This window comes from Leuciscus leuciscus, assembly GCF_965113295.1.
Source record: "Leuciscus leuciscus genome assembly, chromosome: 3".
Lineage (NCBI taxonomy): Eukaryota > Metazoa > Chordata > Actinopteri > Cypriniformes > Leuciscidae > Leuciscus > Leuciscus leuciscus.
Window position 1 is genome coordinate 60,574,162 of NC_138727.1, and position 17,517 is coordinate 60,591,678.

Here is a 17,517-nt window from a genome sequence, read left to right on the forward strand (position 1 = left end):
TCCAATGAAAGAACACAGCTCGGGTTCAGATCAGGGGGGCCGTTCCTCCGAATCACACCCCTCCAGGTGTCACTGTCGCTGCCCACAAGGGCGTTGAAGTCCCCAAGTAGAACGACGGAGTCCCCAGTCGAAGCACTTTCCAGCACCCCTCCAGGGTCGAGGGATCGGGTCGTCGAGGCCCCCACCTTCGGCTGCCGCCCAATCCTCTAAGCACCGGCCCCTTACGGTCCCTCCTACGGGTGGTGAGCCCACGGGAGGGCGGCCCCACATCGCTTCTTCAGGCTGAGCCCGGTTGGACCCCATGGGGGGAGGCCCGGCCACCAGGCGCTCTCATACGAGCCCCAACCCCAGGCCTGGCTCCAGGGTGGGGCCCCAGCAAAATTTTCGGATCCAACTCACCTGGGCTGAGTTGTGGGTCATGAGCTGTGGGTCATGACTGAAAGGATAAGATCCCGGATACAGGCAGCCAAAATGAGCTTTCTCCACAGGGTGGCTAGGCGATCCCTTAGAGATAGGGTGAGAAGCTCGGTCACTCGGGAGGAGCTCAGAGTAGAGCCGCTGCTCCTCCACATCATGAGGGGTCAGCTGAGGTTCCGGATGCCTCCTGGACACCTTTCCGGGAAGGTGTTCCGGGCACGTCCCACTGGGAGGAGACCCCGGGGAAGACCTAGGACACGCTGGAGGGACTATGTCTCCCGGCTGGCCTGGGAACGCCTCGGTGTCCCCCCGGAAGAGCTGGAGGAAGTGTCCAGAGAGAGGGAAGTCTGGGCATCTCTGCTTAGACTGCTGCCCACGCGACCCGGCCCCGGATAAGCGGAAGATGTATATATGTATGTTTATAAGTTATACAAGAGTAACAACGAAAAATTTTCAGGCACTGGCTGTAAATAAAAGAGATTTGCACTTTGTTACACAATGGTGTATTGATTTTTTTCTGTGAATTCAGACCCGGTGTCCACATATGTGGACATCATTTTTTTCAAAAAGTGCTTCATGTTCAAAGATAATATCTGGTTATTATATGTATTGGTCCCTCCTAACCCCAAAAAGCTAGAAGAAATCTAAAATGCACGCCAAACCAAAGCTCGGGTCTTAGGAGGATAAAGTACAGAGATAGGACGAAGATTTGAATCAGTAGTATTCCCGTATATAGTATCAGCATAATCAATTATTGGAAGTATCAAATGCGTAATAATTCTTTTTCGAACCTGTTGTGAAAAGCAATCAGCAGAGCGATAAAGTGACTTCAATTGACCATATATTTTCTAGCAGATTGAATTAATATGAGGTTTGAAGGAAAGCTGAGTATCAAGCCAGAGACCAAGATATTTAAACTCTTCAACTTTTGTTAAAGCTGTTCCATCGAGAAAACTAATAGACCAGCTTTTAGATATAGGCAAGGAATTAGGTAGAGTGCAAAACAACATAGTATAAGATTTGTTTTTGTTCAAGAGGAGTTTATTAGAAGAAAACCATTTTTGAACTAAGTTAAAGTCAGATTGAAGTGAAGAGTATTGAATTTGTGAGATGTCAGAACTGGATGAATATATTACGGTGTCATCTGCATATAAGTGAATTAAACTATCAGGACAGATTTGCAGTAGATCATTAATAAAAATGGAAAATAAGAGAGGACCTAAGGATGAACCTTGTGGAACTCCTTTATCAATAATTTTGAAGCCTGACTGGCTGCCTTGAAAAGTAACGCATTGACTTCTGTGATGAAGAAAATAATTAAAAAATAATAAAGAGTCAGAAGAAAGACCAATAGCATATAATTTGTCTAAGAGAAGGTAATGATCAACCATATCAAATGCTTTGGTAAGATCAATAAATATAGCACCTGTCAGCATATTACTGTCTGATGCTGACAGTATGTCGTTGGTTGAAAACTTTGATCGAAAACCAGATTGATGTGGAGATAATACGTTTTGGTCATTCAGATATTTAGAAAGTTGATTAAATATAAATTTTTCAAATATTTTTGTTACACTATTGATAATTGAAATAGGTCTGTAATTATTAATATCTGTGATATCACCTCCTTTATGAAGAGGAATTACTCTGGCACAATTCCATGATCGGGGTGTTTCGCAAGTTGCCAGTGATAAATTAAATATATCAGCCAATGGAAATGATATAACATGAGAAGCAAGTTTAAAGAACTTGATCTCCAGACCATCTGGACCAGCACTGCATCCGGGGTTTATACCATCAATAACCTGCTGAACATCATCTGGAGTGATAATATTAAAGCAAAATAATCTATTGAACCTATTTTGAGTCAGAGAAACATCAGAGTGAGGAGGAAAGGAAAAAGAACTGCCAACTGTAGAGAAATGCTGGCTGAAGGCCTCTGCAATTAATAAAGGTTCACTAATAGTTTCATTATTTACTCTAATATGGGAAATAAGGCTTTTTATGGGTTTGTTGGTTATAGAATTAATTCTCTTCCAGAATTGCTTTGGGTTCTTAAAGTCAGTTGATAAACAATCATTATAGTAATTTGCTTTAGCATTTCTAGTAATAGTTTTACATTTATTCCTTAGTTCTTTATAAGCATCCCAGTCAGCAGAATCATTTGATATACGATATTTTTTCCATGCCTTGTCTCTTTGTTTAAATAAGTGTATGAGATCTCCTTTGATCCAAGGTAAGTGTTGACCCTTAACCTTGATTGATCTCCAAGGAGCATGTTTATCTATTATCTCAACAAATTCAGTATAAAAGTAATTCCATGCATCTTCAACAGATGGAATTAACTGAAATCTCTCCCAATTTATGTCTAGTATGTCTTGAATAAAGTGTTCAGGATTAACGTTATTCCATTTCCTTACTCTAATTAATTTTGGAGGAAGATGAGGCAATTTAATTTTCCAAATACAATAAACAATAGAGTGGTCACTAAGAGAATCCGGTAATACCCCAGATTTTAAGATTCTACCAGGATGAGAAACCAAGATCCAGTCAAGCAAAGTAGAGGAGCTAGGACCAACTCTAGTGGGTTCAGTTATGAGTTGAGTTAAATTTATGCTGTTAAAAAGATTGCGATCTTTATGAGAGGAATTAGCTAGCCAGTTCGAATTAAAATCACCTAATATGATTTTTTCACTAGCACAATCTAAAGAATTAATAGTAGACAAGATACATTCAGTGGTTTCAGCAGGAGCATTAGGAGGTTTATATATATTTCCTATTATAAGTCGTTTGTTTTCATGGAAAATAATTTTAACAAAGAGGCCTTCAAAATGCAGGGGATTCTCACTTGGCAATACAAGTTCTGCAGTCAATTTTGAGGATACATATATTAAGAGGCCCCCACCTCTTGGGCCCCTATCTTTCCTAAATAGAACATAATTGTCAAGTCTGACTTCATCATCAGAGATCTCACTGTTTAACCAGGTTTCGGAAAGAGTAATGATATGTGGATTATTATAAGCGAGCCAAGCTCTCAATAAATCAATTTTAGGAGGCAAACTCCTAATATTCAAGTGTATAACAAATAAACCTTTAGTGAAGTTCATTACTCATAAATATTATATCTAAAGAAAAGAACAATGACAGCAGCGGCCCTGTGCGAGCACAAGCGAACCAGACAGGTTTGTAGACCAGATGGATGGAGAGTATGGTGACGTCACTAATCAAAACACTGCAGATGTTCAGATTAGAAAGCGTTTGCCTTCTTATAACACACGGGTCTGAGCCTCGGTACCTCAACATGTAAACTTCCTGATGTATCATTATGGTGGTTGTATGAGTATCTTACATTTTTAACATTTTCACGTGACTTTATGTTCACCTTTTACTTTGAATTGTTTTATTTTAATTGTTTGCATTGAATCTGCTTGTAGGTTGACAGAGTCCATGTCCATCAGTGTCTTACTTTCACTTCCCGCTTTATTAACTTCTCTCTCTCTGTCTCTCTCTATCTCTTCTCTCTCTATCTCTCGCTCTCTCTCTCTGTCTGTCTCTCTCTCTCTCTCTCTTTCTGTCTCTCTTTCTCTCTCTTCCTCTCTCTCTCTCTCTCTCTCTCTCTCTCTCTCTGTCTGACTCTCTCTCTCTCTCTCTCTCTCTCTCTCTCTCTCTCTCTCTCTCTCTCTCTCAGGGGAAGTGGGCGTCTCTGTCACATTCAGCTCTTCATGTTAAACATGTAACCAGGAAAGAAACACTCAAAACTCTTCTGAACACACATCGAGAGCTTCAGAAGAACTGAATCTACTAACAACAGAGAAGATCATTTAATAAGAGAGAAGAATGAAGATCATCTGGACTTTCACTCTGCTGATGATTCCTGGTAAGAATCTGAACTCAAGTCCTGATCCAATAATCACATCACAGAAGAACAGAGATTAAATAATGACCTAAAGTCTTAATCTTCCACTAATATGGTGACATTTCCTTTAAAAACACTTTAAAATGAACTTCAGTGTGTATTTAATGCTGGTTTGTTGTAGGTGTCGTGAGGTGTCAGTCTCCATGAGTGTGACACTCACTAAATCACTAAAGATAGACAGATTTGGTCTTTTCAGTCTTTTACTTCAGTTTATGCTGTTTTATTGACTGTTGAAGAAATTTCATTTCTGTGTATATTAAAGGGGTGGTATAATGCATTTTTCGAAAGATGTAAAATAAGTCTCTGATGTCCCCAGAGTGTGTATGTGAAGTCTTGGCTCAAAATACCCCACAGATAATTTTATATAGCATGTAAAAATTGTCACTTTTTGAGGGTGAGCAAAAACGCACCGTTTTGTGTCTGTTCCTTTAAATGCAAATGAGCTGCTGCTCCCGGCACAGGGGGCGGAGCTTCTAGAGCTCGTGTCCTTTTACCTCACTCAAGAAGAAGTGACAACATGTAGAAGCAACAGGACATTTCTGAATGGTTAGTTGATGAATTTCTGTAGCTTATGTGTAGTTATCTTCTAGTCATTGATTAGCATATTCTGTCTTGATAATCTATAAATCATGTTCCAGGGCGGGGTTTATGTAAATTTTGTGTTGTGTAGTCTCTACCAGCCGTTTGTTGTAGTCCTTAAAAAGCGATTTCTTTCAAATAAAATAATTTTATTAAAATAATATAAGCGTCATAATTTTGCAGATGTTGTTTATCATTACACACTAACTAAAGTTAGAAAAGTGAAATCATATTCAACCACCCCTTTAAAGTGTTTTAATGCTGGTTTGTTGTAGGTGTCGTGAGCTCCATGAGTGTGACAGGATATTCAGGAGGAGGAGTCACGATCAAATGCAGATATGATGAAGGATATACAGAAAATGCAAAGTATTTTTGTAAAAGACAGAGGTCAAAGTGCAAAGACCAAATCAAGACTGATATTAAAGATAAATGGTTTGATGCTGGAAGATTCTCTCTGTATGACGACACAAGTTCAGCAGTCTTCACTGTGACCATCAGAGATCTGAGAGAACTGGATTCTGACACGTACTACTGTGGAACTGATATATATGCAAAAAAAGATTCCTACACTGAAGTGAATCTGGAGGTTTTAACAGGTGAGTAACTGAGACCCTCAAACTCATGATGATCTCCACAACATCACGATACTCAACACTGACTAATTACTGCCGTAATAACACACGTGAAACTCATCAACAACCTTGTTGTCTCCCGATATAAGATTTAATTTAATTGCATTGATAAATGTTGCAGCAAAGTGAACAACAATGTGTTTATATTGAGAACAAAATGACAAATGATCTGGGTTTGTGTTCAACAGGTCAACAAATCAGGACAGTGAGAGGATATTCAGGAGGAAACGTCATTATAAACTTCAAATATGAGATTCAAGAAGAGAATCCTGTGATAGACGTCTGTAAAACTGCAGATCAGTGTTTTACTGTAATAATCACTAACAGAAGAGCAGAATGGAAACATGACAGACGATTCTCCGTTTATAATGACAGATCTGCAGGACTCTTACTTCTGTTTATCAGAGATCTGAATGAGAACGACTCTGGAGAATATAAGATTATAATCAAAGTTTCTGAAGATTACAGTTTCTTCTCTGAGTTTAATCTGGACATTAAGAAGGGTGAGCTGCTTTCAGTCATTTATGCATTATTTGACAGAATCCATGAATATATCTGGTGATTGTAACATTGCTGCACTTTATCTGGATCTTAAACAGAGGATTGTTGTGTGAAGAGCATCAGTCTATCAGCTTCTGCAGGAGGATCTGTGAACATCAGCTGCAAATACCCACAATCCCACATTCATGATGTGAAGTTTCTGTGCTGGAGATCTGGAGCTGATCTCTGTGCTAAAGAGACGTCTGTGAAGGAGAGCAGAAGATGGAGGTATGAGAGAAAGATCTGGCTGTAAGATGACAGAGAACAGCAGCTCCTGACGGGAAGCATCAGTCATGTGACTGAAGAAGATTCAGAATACTGGTGTGGAGTTCAGTCTGATCAAGGACACAAGATCTTCATCACACGAGTCCTGATCAGCATTACAGGTACGGATGATTTTCTCAGTGATGTGTGTCTTGCATCATGTTGCTTGAATGTGGAAATAGAATGAAGAACCAGGTTTATTCTGTTCTTGTAGATTTGCACACAGGATTATTTTAATGTAGAAGTAACATGATGTCTGATAAAACAAAGTCACAAACCACAATTACAAAAGAGGAAGTGTCCTCACAAAACTGAGCTGCAGTCAGAATTACTTCAGTCTCTGCAGTTAAAAGTGTGTAGATCTATGGTGCTGTTCTGCCAATGCACTGGTCACGTGTTTGTGATAGTTTTATTCATCATGTCACTCTTTATATGTATAATGTAATCAGTTGTAGCCACAACGACATCTGCTTCTCGCGTTAAGTGATCATATGGGAAGACACATCGTCTTGTGTCCTTGCTGGTTAATAATTGCCCCACGAGGACCCATTTACCAGCGCCCATGTGACTCGTATCCCCCAACTTTACGGCCTCATGGCATTCCGCACACACACACAAACACCCTTTTGTGTATAACTGAGAATAAGAGAAATATCTGTTATTTTCCTTTATAATGTGTGTACCTTCCTATATGCACGTGTGATAGAGGTTTGGTTTGCTAGAGTATAGTTTTGAATTCTAAATGTTCATTGAAGGGAATTCCTCAGTCGTGTCTTGTTGTAACCCTAACTCAGACCATAAAACTTTACGACCCAAGCCTCAAAGGCATTCCAGAACACACACACACACACACACACACACACACACACACACACACACACACACACACACTCTGGAACTTTGGAAACAGATATTCTTCCACATAACAAGCCACTAAATGTTTGATATGTATTCCTATGTTTCTCAAAGTGTCGTCATTTGCCATAACGGAAACACTGACAATTTTATTGTGTGTTTAATCAAGCTTTATTTGTGTGAAATGAGGCATATGAACGTAATGTTATGTGTGTCCAATATCTACCTGTAATTCTTGGTATCTGTCTGACCGTCCTGTTTTAATTCAGCCAGTCCCGCACATAGTATTACAGTAAGATGTATTGTTCCAGGTGTACAATCTTAAGAAGAAATATGAATTCTTTCTCTCATAAGACATATGGTGAAAGTAGGCGTTTTCTTCTTCACACAAAGAGAATTTTCCCGCTTCAGAAAAGACAATCTGATTCGCTGTCGTTCCAAGAGGGGGCGTAAACAGAGGTCTGATAAAACGTCAGAAGCCCCCTCATCTCGCTCTCTTCTCTCTCCTCTCTTCCAACTCAACTCATCAAACTTCTCTGGACCCTCTTCCTCGGCGCAGCGTTTCCCCAAGGAACATCTGAAGGAGGCCCTGGCCTTCTCCTCGGACCAACACATGTTCGAGTCGTAGCTGCCGTTCGTTGCAACTAAGATTTCCAGCCTCTCCCATCCCGGGAGACGAATCTGAACTTTTCCGGTAACGTTAAATTCAAGTGAGCCTTTACATCGTTTTTCGAAACGACCCAGAAGAAGAAGCTAGACGCAAACCAGCCGGACACGCGCACGCGCGTCCCCTTTTCAGCATCACACTGAAAGAGTACCACATCTCGCAAGTATATTGATTCCTATAAAAGCTGTTCCAGGTGTCTAGGTCTTAGGTCTGTGATTTAAGTTACCCTCTATCTTCCCTCTATATCTTTCTTTCTTTCATTCCATTTTCATTCCGATCACGTCATGTTTGTTTAAATGTTTATGTGTTTGTTTGCATTTTTACGTACGTTTATATTTGTAGTTTATAATCTCTAGCGTGTGCCATTTTATTAATAAACCCATTTATACTTTTAACTGTCTCTGTGTTTGAAAACCCACTTTTTATAAAGTCAATGAAACAAAAGATCTATAAAGCTACAGGCTCTATAATATTAGACTACATTCAGTAGTTTTAATTAATAAACTCAATAAAGTTTAATGTTCTTGGCCAGAACCTAAACTTTAGTGGAGTTTGTGAATACCCCTTCTTAACTGTACTGACCTTACATCTACTCGCTGGCCGAGTTAAAGGTTGGTCAGACCAGTTACAGAACGAGGCATTTCCTATAATAAAAAAATAAATAAATGTACATGCGACTTATGAATTATGACCATGAGTCATAGATATTAATATCCCAAGATTCCCCATATTCTTGAGCTAATTCATATTTACCCAGATGCATATTCGCTACACAGTACATTTGAAACATCAGTTGATGTTCAGATGTTTTGTCCTGTTCTGGTACATTCATATTCTCATTTCCTACCGTTTGGGGAAACCCTGTTATAGATTGTGTTGTAGATATAGATCAGGGGTGCTCAATCCTGTTCCTGGAGATCTGCAGAGTTCAGATCCAACCCTGATCAAACACACGTGTCTGTAATGATTGTGCTTCTGCAGATCTTCATTAGCTGGTTCAGCTGTGTTTGATCAGGGATGAAGCTGAACTTTGCTGGAAGACAGATCTCTGGGAAAAGAATTGAAGACCCCTGTAGTAGATCAACCATTGATGAAGATACTGAAGTATCTACATGTCATATTCTTGAAGAGATACAGCAGTGTGTGAACTCAGGAACTGGACATCCGAGTGAAAGTTTGTGTGGTCATTTGGGGTTGCATTATTAGTGTGGCAGTTTGGACAGTATTACCACAGTATTTACTTAAGTACTAGTGTTGTAATTTGGATACATTACAAGTGCAGATTTCAGTATTTCTGTTAGTCCACTTTACCACACTTGCACTACAGTTAAAACTGAAGTGCAATTTGGGTCTGGGAGTCGTTTTATCAAGTGGGTAAAGATTCTATATTTATGTCCTCGTTCCTCCATTCTGACAAACTCTAACAAATCTAACCCTTTTGAGTTGCATCGAGAAGTTAGGCAAGGATATCCTCTTTCCTCTCTTCTTTTTGATTTTGCATTGGAACCACTAGCAGTAGGGATTAGAAGTCACCCACATATACATGGAATAAAGATGGGAAAGAATTAAGCTTTGGTTAGTCTATATGCTGATGATCTATTAATATATATTTATGATCCAGCCAAATCAGTTCCCTATTTGCTTGATTATATTAATGCTTTCTGTAAAATCTCCGGGTATACTATTAACTGGTCCAAAAGGGAGTTTATGTCACTTGCTAGACACACAAATTCCAGCCAGGTTGGTCCCTCACCTTTCAAAACAGTCGAAGACCACTTTACATATCTTGGCACTGTGATACCAAAGAACCCCAAGCAAATATTTAAATTAAACTTTTTGGCTAAGATTGACAGATTAAAAGATAATATAGCGATGGAGGCTCCTTCCGCTATCTATGATTGGCAAAATTAATGCAATTAAAATGGTCACTTTACCACAGTTCCTCTACCTTTTTCAAAATGTGCCAACTTATGTACCTGTATCTTTTTTCAAGCTTTTGGATTCAGTTATCATAGCGTTTATTTGGGCTTACAAGACTCCCTGAATAGCAAAAGCGCACGTACAGAAACCCACTCAGTTGGGAGGCCTAGGGCTCCCAGTGTTTAAATATTACTATTGGGCAGCAAATGCCAGGGCTTTATCTTATTGGCATAAGATAGATACACTTTCTCTTACAACATCTTGTCTCCCAGTTTTACTTTTCTCAAAAGTCTCTCCCTCAACAAAACGAATTGGTACTAATTTAATAGTTAAAAATCCAATACGAATATTAAATCAGATAAGGAAACATCTTAAATCACCTGACGTCTCTGTCCTCACACCCATCGCTAACAATCACGTTTAAACCCTCTCTAGACTGAGGTTTTCCTTGTATTCCTAAATTTTGTACACTATGTAAAAAATTGAAAATAAAAGATATATATCTAAAAAAAAAAAAACCTGAAGTTAAGGGTGCTTACCGATAAAAAAAATAAAAATGTTTGTGCTGTTTTGTTTTATTCACGATGAGAAAACATATGTGCTTATTAATAAGTTCCTCAAACTTAAATGAACAGCTTGCGGTTTTGTTTTCTGTGCGTCTGTGCATCAGAAAACATGAATTATGGGTAGAGAAATGACATCAGTAACCATTAAAAGGCATGATGTCAAGATCTGTGTCTTGTGCAAAAAAATTAAAAAATAAATATCTTTCGAAAAAATATATATTAATCCTTCGATTTTCCTATTGTTTTGTATACAGATGTTCTAAAAACGACATCGTTACCATCATCATCATCGGCTTCTGTTTTCAAAACTTCTACATCTAACATCACATCAGTGTCGCCTAACATGTCAACAGGTGCCCTTGTGCTGAAATATAAACATACAATCTGATATTTAGCTTTCTTTAGATTCTCTTATTATTATCTCTAGTTTTTCAGGCTCTTCTCTGATCGTTCATCTGGTTCTGGTTCTTCTTTTTTTTGATCATCGCTGGACTCTTATTACTGTTTCTCTGTAAGAAGTACCAGTCTCAAGGTAAAACTTCCTAACTACTTTAGATATAGAAACTCTTCATTTATACTGAGATTTTTTGAATCTGTCATTTACAAAACACATAATTGTTGAAATGTGATATAATGTCATTAATTAAAGGACGCTTGTTTTTGGCAGGTGGTGATTCGTCGTCTCAGACTGGACCAGGAAAACATGAAGTTGTGAGTCCAGTTACTGTATAAAATGTTTAATTAAATGTCTAATGCCTTCCATCCTTACAATCTTCAGAGCTGTAAATAATTTCTCTGTCTCTCCTCAGGTTTCTCACACTGGTTGTGATTATGAGGATATTAAAGAGACTCACAAACAATTACCCACAAACCACTCTGATTCTTCTGACACTGTTTATGCCAATGCCCAATTACCCACAAGCCCCTCTGTTTCTTCTAACTGTGTTTACGCTACAGTTGAGAAAGGCACTGGTGACTCTCAGCGCTGCATCACATCTGCTGAGGATCTGAATTACGCAGTGGTGAATTTCCACAAGAAATCTGACTGTCCTGGCAGTGTCAGTTTCAGGAATAATCAGGATTACAGTGAATGCGCTGCTGTCAATCATCTCACTGCTTGACAAGCCACAGCAGAATATAAATGAGCTGAATGTTTTTTATCACCTTGTCTTTGGCATTAAATTTCTATGTTTGATATTTTTATTACTAATACTAATAGCTCATGTACGCCCCAGAGCCTGCTGCCATGTCAATCCCAGAGCAAGCACTTATTGATCTGGATACCCTAGAATGGACTCCCACCCCTGGGCTCTCTCCTTCCTCGCCGGTCACACCCGGCTTGTTGTAAACTCTGGTTTCTTGGCCCTTCCTCTTCCGCTGATGCAGTCCAGTCTCGTAGCACCGCCTCCTCTGCTGGTCCCGTGCAGTTCCCAGGCTCTGCCTCCTTCACTTGTTCCCTGTTTCTGTCTGGCTTCCTGGCTGTACCCCCTCCATCCCTCCATCTTCACTGCGGTCCCCTGTCCTTAAGACTCCGCCTTGGTCTGTCATTACCCTGGCTCCACCACAGGCTTCTGGCCTGTGGCTTGCCTGAGCTCTCCATTCCTTCTGCTCCACCAGGATCCTCCATCCCTCTGGCTCTGCCTTGTTCCTCACTCCCACTAGCTCCACCTTGGTCTTTCAAGTCCCCCGCTCAATTTCAGTCCTCAAATCCACCGGCTCAACTTTGGCCGTCCGGTCCAGTGGCATCACTCTATTCCTCCAGTCCTCTGGCTCCTCCTGCGATGTCACTCCCACCGGCTCCACCTCGGTCTTCAACATTCAACAATGTCAACAACTGGAGGATTGGAGCTGTGTTTTAGTTGTTTGTCGTGGGTTTCATGATAATGGAGATGGAATGTAGATGTATGAGTTATGCGATTGAAAGAGCGAAAAGGAGGGCTACGAATCGAAATCTCCTACGACAACTTGAAATGCTACATATGCCGTTGTTTTGAATGGCATGCGTTCGGTCAATCACTGTACACTTACGCCAGTGGTAGTTCCTATTGTGCTGTGTTAGACCCTACTCTGAAATAGGATTTAATTTAATAGGTGTTACTATATCTAAAATCATTAAAGTAGAGATCCTGCAGTGCGAAAATACCGGATATAATAGTGGATACTTATGCCAATAGTTATAGGAACTTTCCTCTGCTGCGAAAGTCCCTTTGGTTTCTAAGTATGTTCTCATTTGTTTCCATGGTTACTGGTTATGTTCCTCACCTGTTTCAAGTTTAGTTTATAATTATCCTGTGCATTTATACTGCTGAGTTTGTTCTGTTAACTGTCAGGCTTTACCTTGCTGCATTTGTGTTTGCTGGTGTTACACCAGATTCTGTGCCCATTGATTTCTGTGACCGCAGTAGGCACTATTGTGATGGTAGGGCTTAGGGTGACAACAGCACCTACTATGGTCACAGAATTTGGTCTAACACCCCAGATAGCAACATTGTTTCGGCCCGGATCCGGCCCACATCTGGCACTTGTGGAATGCGGATCTGGCCCACATGCAGCGTGGAATGACGGCCCTTGGGTGGCCCACTCCTGTTTGCCAGATCTGGGCCACAAGCAGGCCATAGCAATGCCACATGTCAGCCAAGAGCAAAGAAATCAACCAGAACTGGACCTTATCTGAGCCACAAAATCTGTGTATATTAAATATGGAGTCATCTCAGCCTTAATAAGCCTGTTAACAAGCAGAATCACTGAAGGAAAGAAGAGAACAGAAAAAGAGACGAGCAGAAACACAAGAACTACAACTGACTTCAGCCACAGTCTAAGATGAAATCAACTGAAGAGAAAAGAAGACATTAAATCTGTGAAGATCTCAGCAGAGGAGGATTAAACAACTCCACAAACAGCATTACCAGCTTCACTTATTACTAACCAGACTGACTTTATTTCTGTCAGACGTCTACAAAAGTTTTATTGAGAATTAATGGGTTTAACTCTAATGTGTTTCATTTAAAGTCACCATAAGAGTGATTAGTGTTTCCATTAGTTGGGCTCTTGACTCTTAATATATCTTATATCTCCTTTGGCTGCTGTGACAGTGTGTTTGTTGAACACATTTGCAGTAGCAAAGAAAGCTAAAGTGAAATGAGATCAGATGATGGTTACCTGTTGATGATTTTATAATCATCATGAAATAACCTTTTTCACTGATGTCTTTGGAATGTAACAATTGTGTTGATCCATTAATAATGTCACATCACAAACCCTGTGTTTCTGCAGCATGAGATTCAACAATATAATATCAATAAGTTAGAAGACTTTATCAAACATGAGCACGAAAAAGTCAGTTTAATATGACGCACACAGACATCAACAATCAGCGTATGAATCTCAACAATGGTAACAATCAAAAGTACTTTGCTGCAATGCATGCTGGGTACCAGCATAGTAAAAAACTCCCAGCATGCATTGCAACATGAATAAATTATGCAGCTGAATTGTCCTATAATTTTGTTTGATTCTAAATATTTGCTTTTATTTTTTGCTGTTGTTTTTGTTGTGAATTAGTAGCTTTTCAGTGATGTGAATTATTCTTTTTATCTAAATATTTGTGATTGTCACCATTGTTGAGATTCATACGCTGATTGTTGATATCTGTGTGTGTCAGCAAAAGTTAAATTTTTGATCTCATGTTTGTTAAAAGCTTTAAACTGACAGTTATAATATTGCTGAATCTCATGCTGCAGAATAGTGATGGGATTTATGGCTCTTTGAGGGGATCCGGATCTTGGCGATCCGTTCCTTTCAAAGAGCCGTTCAAAAGAACGGCTCTTTTGGCTCTTTTTAAATATTTAGTCAGTTTTAAGAAGCCAGCTTGGGGGCATCTCAGTTTATCCTGGAAATAATCACTGGGAGGAATTATGAGGTGAGATTTGTAGTCAAATAATTCAAACTCAGATATCACACACCAATATCTGAGTTTGAATTATTCTGAAATATTGATTATTACCTCATTTGTCGTGTGTGGACTATATTCCATAGGGTTGCACAACATCCCTCTGCTTAGACAGTGACATCACTATTTTGGATTTACCTTTAGTACAAAGTGTGTGTATGTGTAAAGCTACGTTGACTTATGTTATTCACACAATATGCCAGAGGAGAACTGGCCCCCGACTGAGCCTGGGTTCTCCCAAGGTTTTTTTTTCTCCATTAGGTCACCTGATGGAGTTTTAGGACACCATTAGGTCACTTGATGAAGTTTTTCGGTTCCTTGCCACTGTTGCCTTTGGCTTGCTCAGTTAGGGATATTTTGGGGATATTTAATTTAATTTTATCAATCAATAAATTCCTCTTGAAACAAACTTTGTTGTATTATTTTAATTTAATACTGTGAAGCTGCTTTGATACAATCTGTATTGTGAAAAGCGCTATACAAATAAACTTGACTTGACTTGACTTGACAATACCTAACGACCCGCTATTACTGACGTTGGCACTGAGACAGAGAGGCACTCGCACGCGTTTTTATTTTTATTTTTTAAACTGGAGTAAGCATGTGACGGCAGCGTGCACAAGTCATGGCTCCGCTCCTACCCAATGACAGAGGCACGCAGGGTTTTTTCCACTGGTGTACTCACGTGAAGGATGCGTGCACAACTATCATCATGCTGTTCGGCCAACGCATTCTCATCCCAAGTTGTCATATACTGACGCTTTTGACGTTTCGTCTACATCGAACGCACATGGCACCCTTTAGCGTCAATATGAGACGCAGATAGACTATCTGCGTCTCATATTGACGCTAAAGGGTGCCATGTGCGTCCCCTATAACTGTTCTGTCTCGCGGAGGAGCTAATTTGTGTGCATCTGTGTGAAACACGCATAGGAAAAAAAGAACGACAGAAAGAACGGCTCCCCTCCAGCCGCGACTCGGCTCCCATCGTTCATGTTTATGAGCCGTTCAAAAGAATCGGTTCGTTCGCGAACGTCACAACTCTACTGCAGAAACACAGGATTTGTGATGTGAAAATATTAATGGATCAACACAATTGTTAGATTCCAAAGACATCAGTGAAAGGTTATTTCATGATGATTATAAAATCATCAACAGGTAACCATCATCACCTGCTCTCATTTCACTTTAGCTTTCTTTGCTGCTGTAAATGTGTTTGACAAACACACTGTCACAGCGGCCAAAAAAGACAAGAGTTAAGATATACTAAGAGTTAAGAGCCCAACTAATGGAAACACTAGTCACTCTTATGGTGACTTCAAATGAAACAGAGTTAAACCTCTGTTAATTCTCAATAAAACTTCTGTAGACGTCTGACAGAAATAAAGTCAGTCTGGTTAGTAATAAGTGAAGCTGGTAATGCGGTTTGTGGAGTTGTTTAATCCTCCTCTGCTGAGATCTTCACAGATTTAATGTCTTCTTTTCTCTTCAGTTGATTTCATCTTAGACTGTGGCTGAAGTCAGTTATAGTTCTTGTGTTTCTGCTCGTCTCTTTTTCTGTTCTCTTCTTTTCTTCAGTGATTCTGCTTGTTAACAGGCTTATTAAGGCTGAGATGACTCCATATTTAATATACACAGATTTTGTGGCTCAGATAAGGTCCAGTTCTGGTTTATTTATTTGCTCTTGGCTGAGATGTGGCATTGCTATGGCCTGCTTGTGGCCCAGATCTGGCCAACAGGAGTGGGCCACCCAAGGGCCGTCATTCCACGCTGCATGTGGGCCAGATCCGCATTCCACAAGTGCCAGATGTGGGCCGGATCCGGGCCGAAACAATGTTGCTATCTGGGACCGGAACCATTGGAATTGTCTTGTTTATTTAATAAAACTTCTGCAGTATAGATCCTCATCTCTACTCGTCCCTGCTTAAACTTAACACCTTTAGTGTAACAGAAAATGTGAGAGATATTCTGACAAATACAGGAAGAGAGGAAGTCAAAAACAGGAAGTCTTTGTCAAATTCTTCTATAGAAGATTTTGTTGGAAAACGTTTTACCACAGATAAAGAGCAAAGACTGAGAAGAATGAACATCTTTACGTTCACTCTGCTGATGATTCCTGGCAAGAATCTTAGTGCTCCTCAGTGATCTTCATTTCTGAGGTTTTGGTTTTGCTCCTAATTGGTGTTCCAATGTTTCTAGTGGCTGTACGAAAGCATACACAGACTCACAGTGATTACATTTTGAATATTTTATCTTGAATATTTTGTATTAGTTCATACTAATGCTGAATGACCATCTACAAGAGATTCAGATTCATCACATACAGTTTTAGTGTGTTGAAGTTGAAAGTAAAGGTCATCATTGCCCTCTATTGGCCTCCACTAGACAGACATGAGTGTATTTACGTAATTCCAGTAAAATCTGAGGGAGCTAACAAGCTTCCAGTCTTCCTTCCCAAAGGTTCAACTCTCTGCTGGGTTCTCACACTTTTCTCTTTTGCTTCAGCTATTAAAGGTAAGGCAGGCAATTTTGGGAGTGGCTAGCAATAGCACGTTAGCTTTGAAAGCATGAGATCCTTCCCTCCCTTCAGAGCGTCTCCAAAGTCTTCTTCAAAACACATGAATGCACAAACCAAAGTTTGCAAAGCATCTCGAGATGAGAGAGAGTGTAAAGCTACCTCATGTCTCAAAGCACATAACATCACATTACAATAATAATATAAACAACATAAACAATTTAAAGAGCATTGGTCTATGACTGACGTCTGTCTAACTCTGCATAGCATGAAACACACTGATAACGTGTGACGTCTGCACGAGCAGGTGCACGGAGGTATGGAAACACATATGTTGACGGGCAGGTAGGACATTGTACATTTTATGCAGGTTGGACAAACATTTTATGGTCCTACACCTTCCACAGCTGATATATATATATATGCATATAAATACATTTAGATGTCTTAACTTAGTGATTGCTATCAGGATGTGAAGAGACTTTCAACCAGCATAACAAAAAAAAAAGTCTGGAACAAATCGCCTACTCTGCCTTGCCTTTAAAGGGATAGTTCGGCCAAAAATGATATTAAACCCATGATTTACTCACCCTCAAACCTTTCGAGATGCATATGTCAATCATTTTTCAGACGGAAATTCACGGGAGATGGATTTTGGAAATTGTCAATCATTTTTCAGACGAACACATATTCAGTT

At 39.7% G+C, this 17,517-nt stretch overlaps 2 protein-coding genes and 1 long non-coding RNA gene across 3 annotated transcripts in view; all 3 read left to right on the plus strand.

The window, feature by feature from the left end:
* The window catches only part of LOC309493668 (polymeric immunoglobulin receptor-like), a 282,931-nt gene that overhangs the window by 158,903 nt on the left and 106,511 nt on the right, over positions 1-17,517 (plus strand). The gene's annotated exons all lie outside the window — the stretch shown is intronic.
* On the plus strand, positions 3,954-6,784 carry LOC309493805 (polymeric immunoglobulin receptor-like). The gene is made up of 4 exons (XM_082163057.1): positions 3,954-4,294; positions 5,188-5,508; positions 5,733-6,047; positions 6,144-6,784. Exons 1-4 carry the CDS (start codon positions 4,255-4,257, stop codon positions 6,335-6,337), a joined length of 870 nt encoding a protein of 289 aa, XP_082019183.1. The 5' UTR covers positions 3,954-4,254; the 3' UTR covers positions 6,338-6,784.
* LOC309493946 lies at positions 10,811-12,018 on the plus strand. Its single transcript, XR_014204123.1, has 3 exons — positions 10,811-10,888; positions 11,024-11,067; positions 11,166-12,018. It is a non-coding gene; the product is annotated as an uncharacterized lncRNA (long non-coding RNA).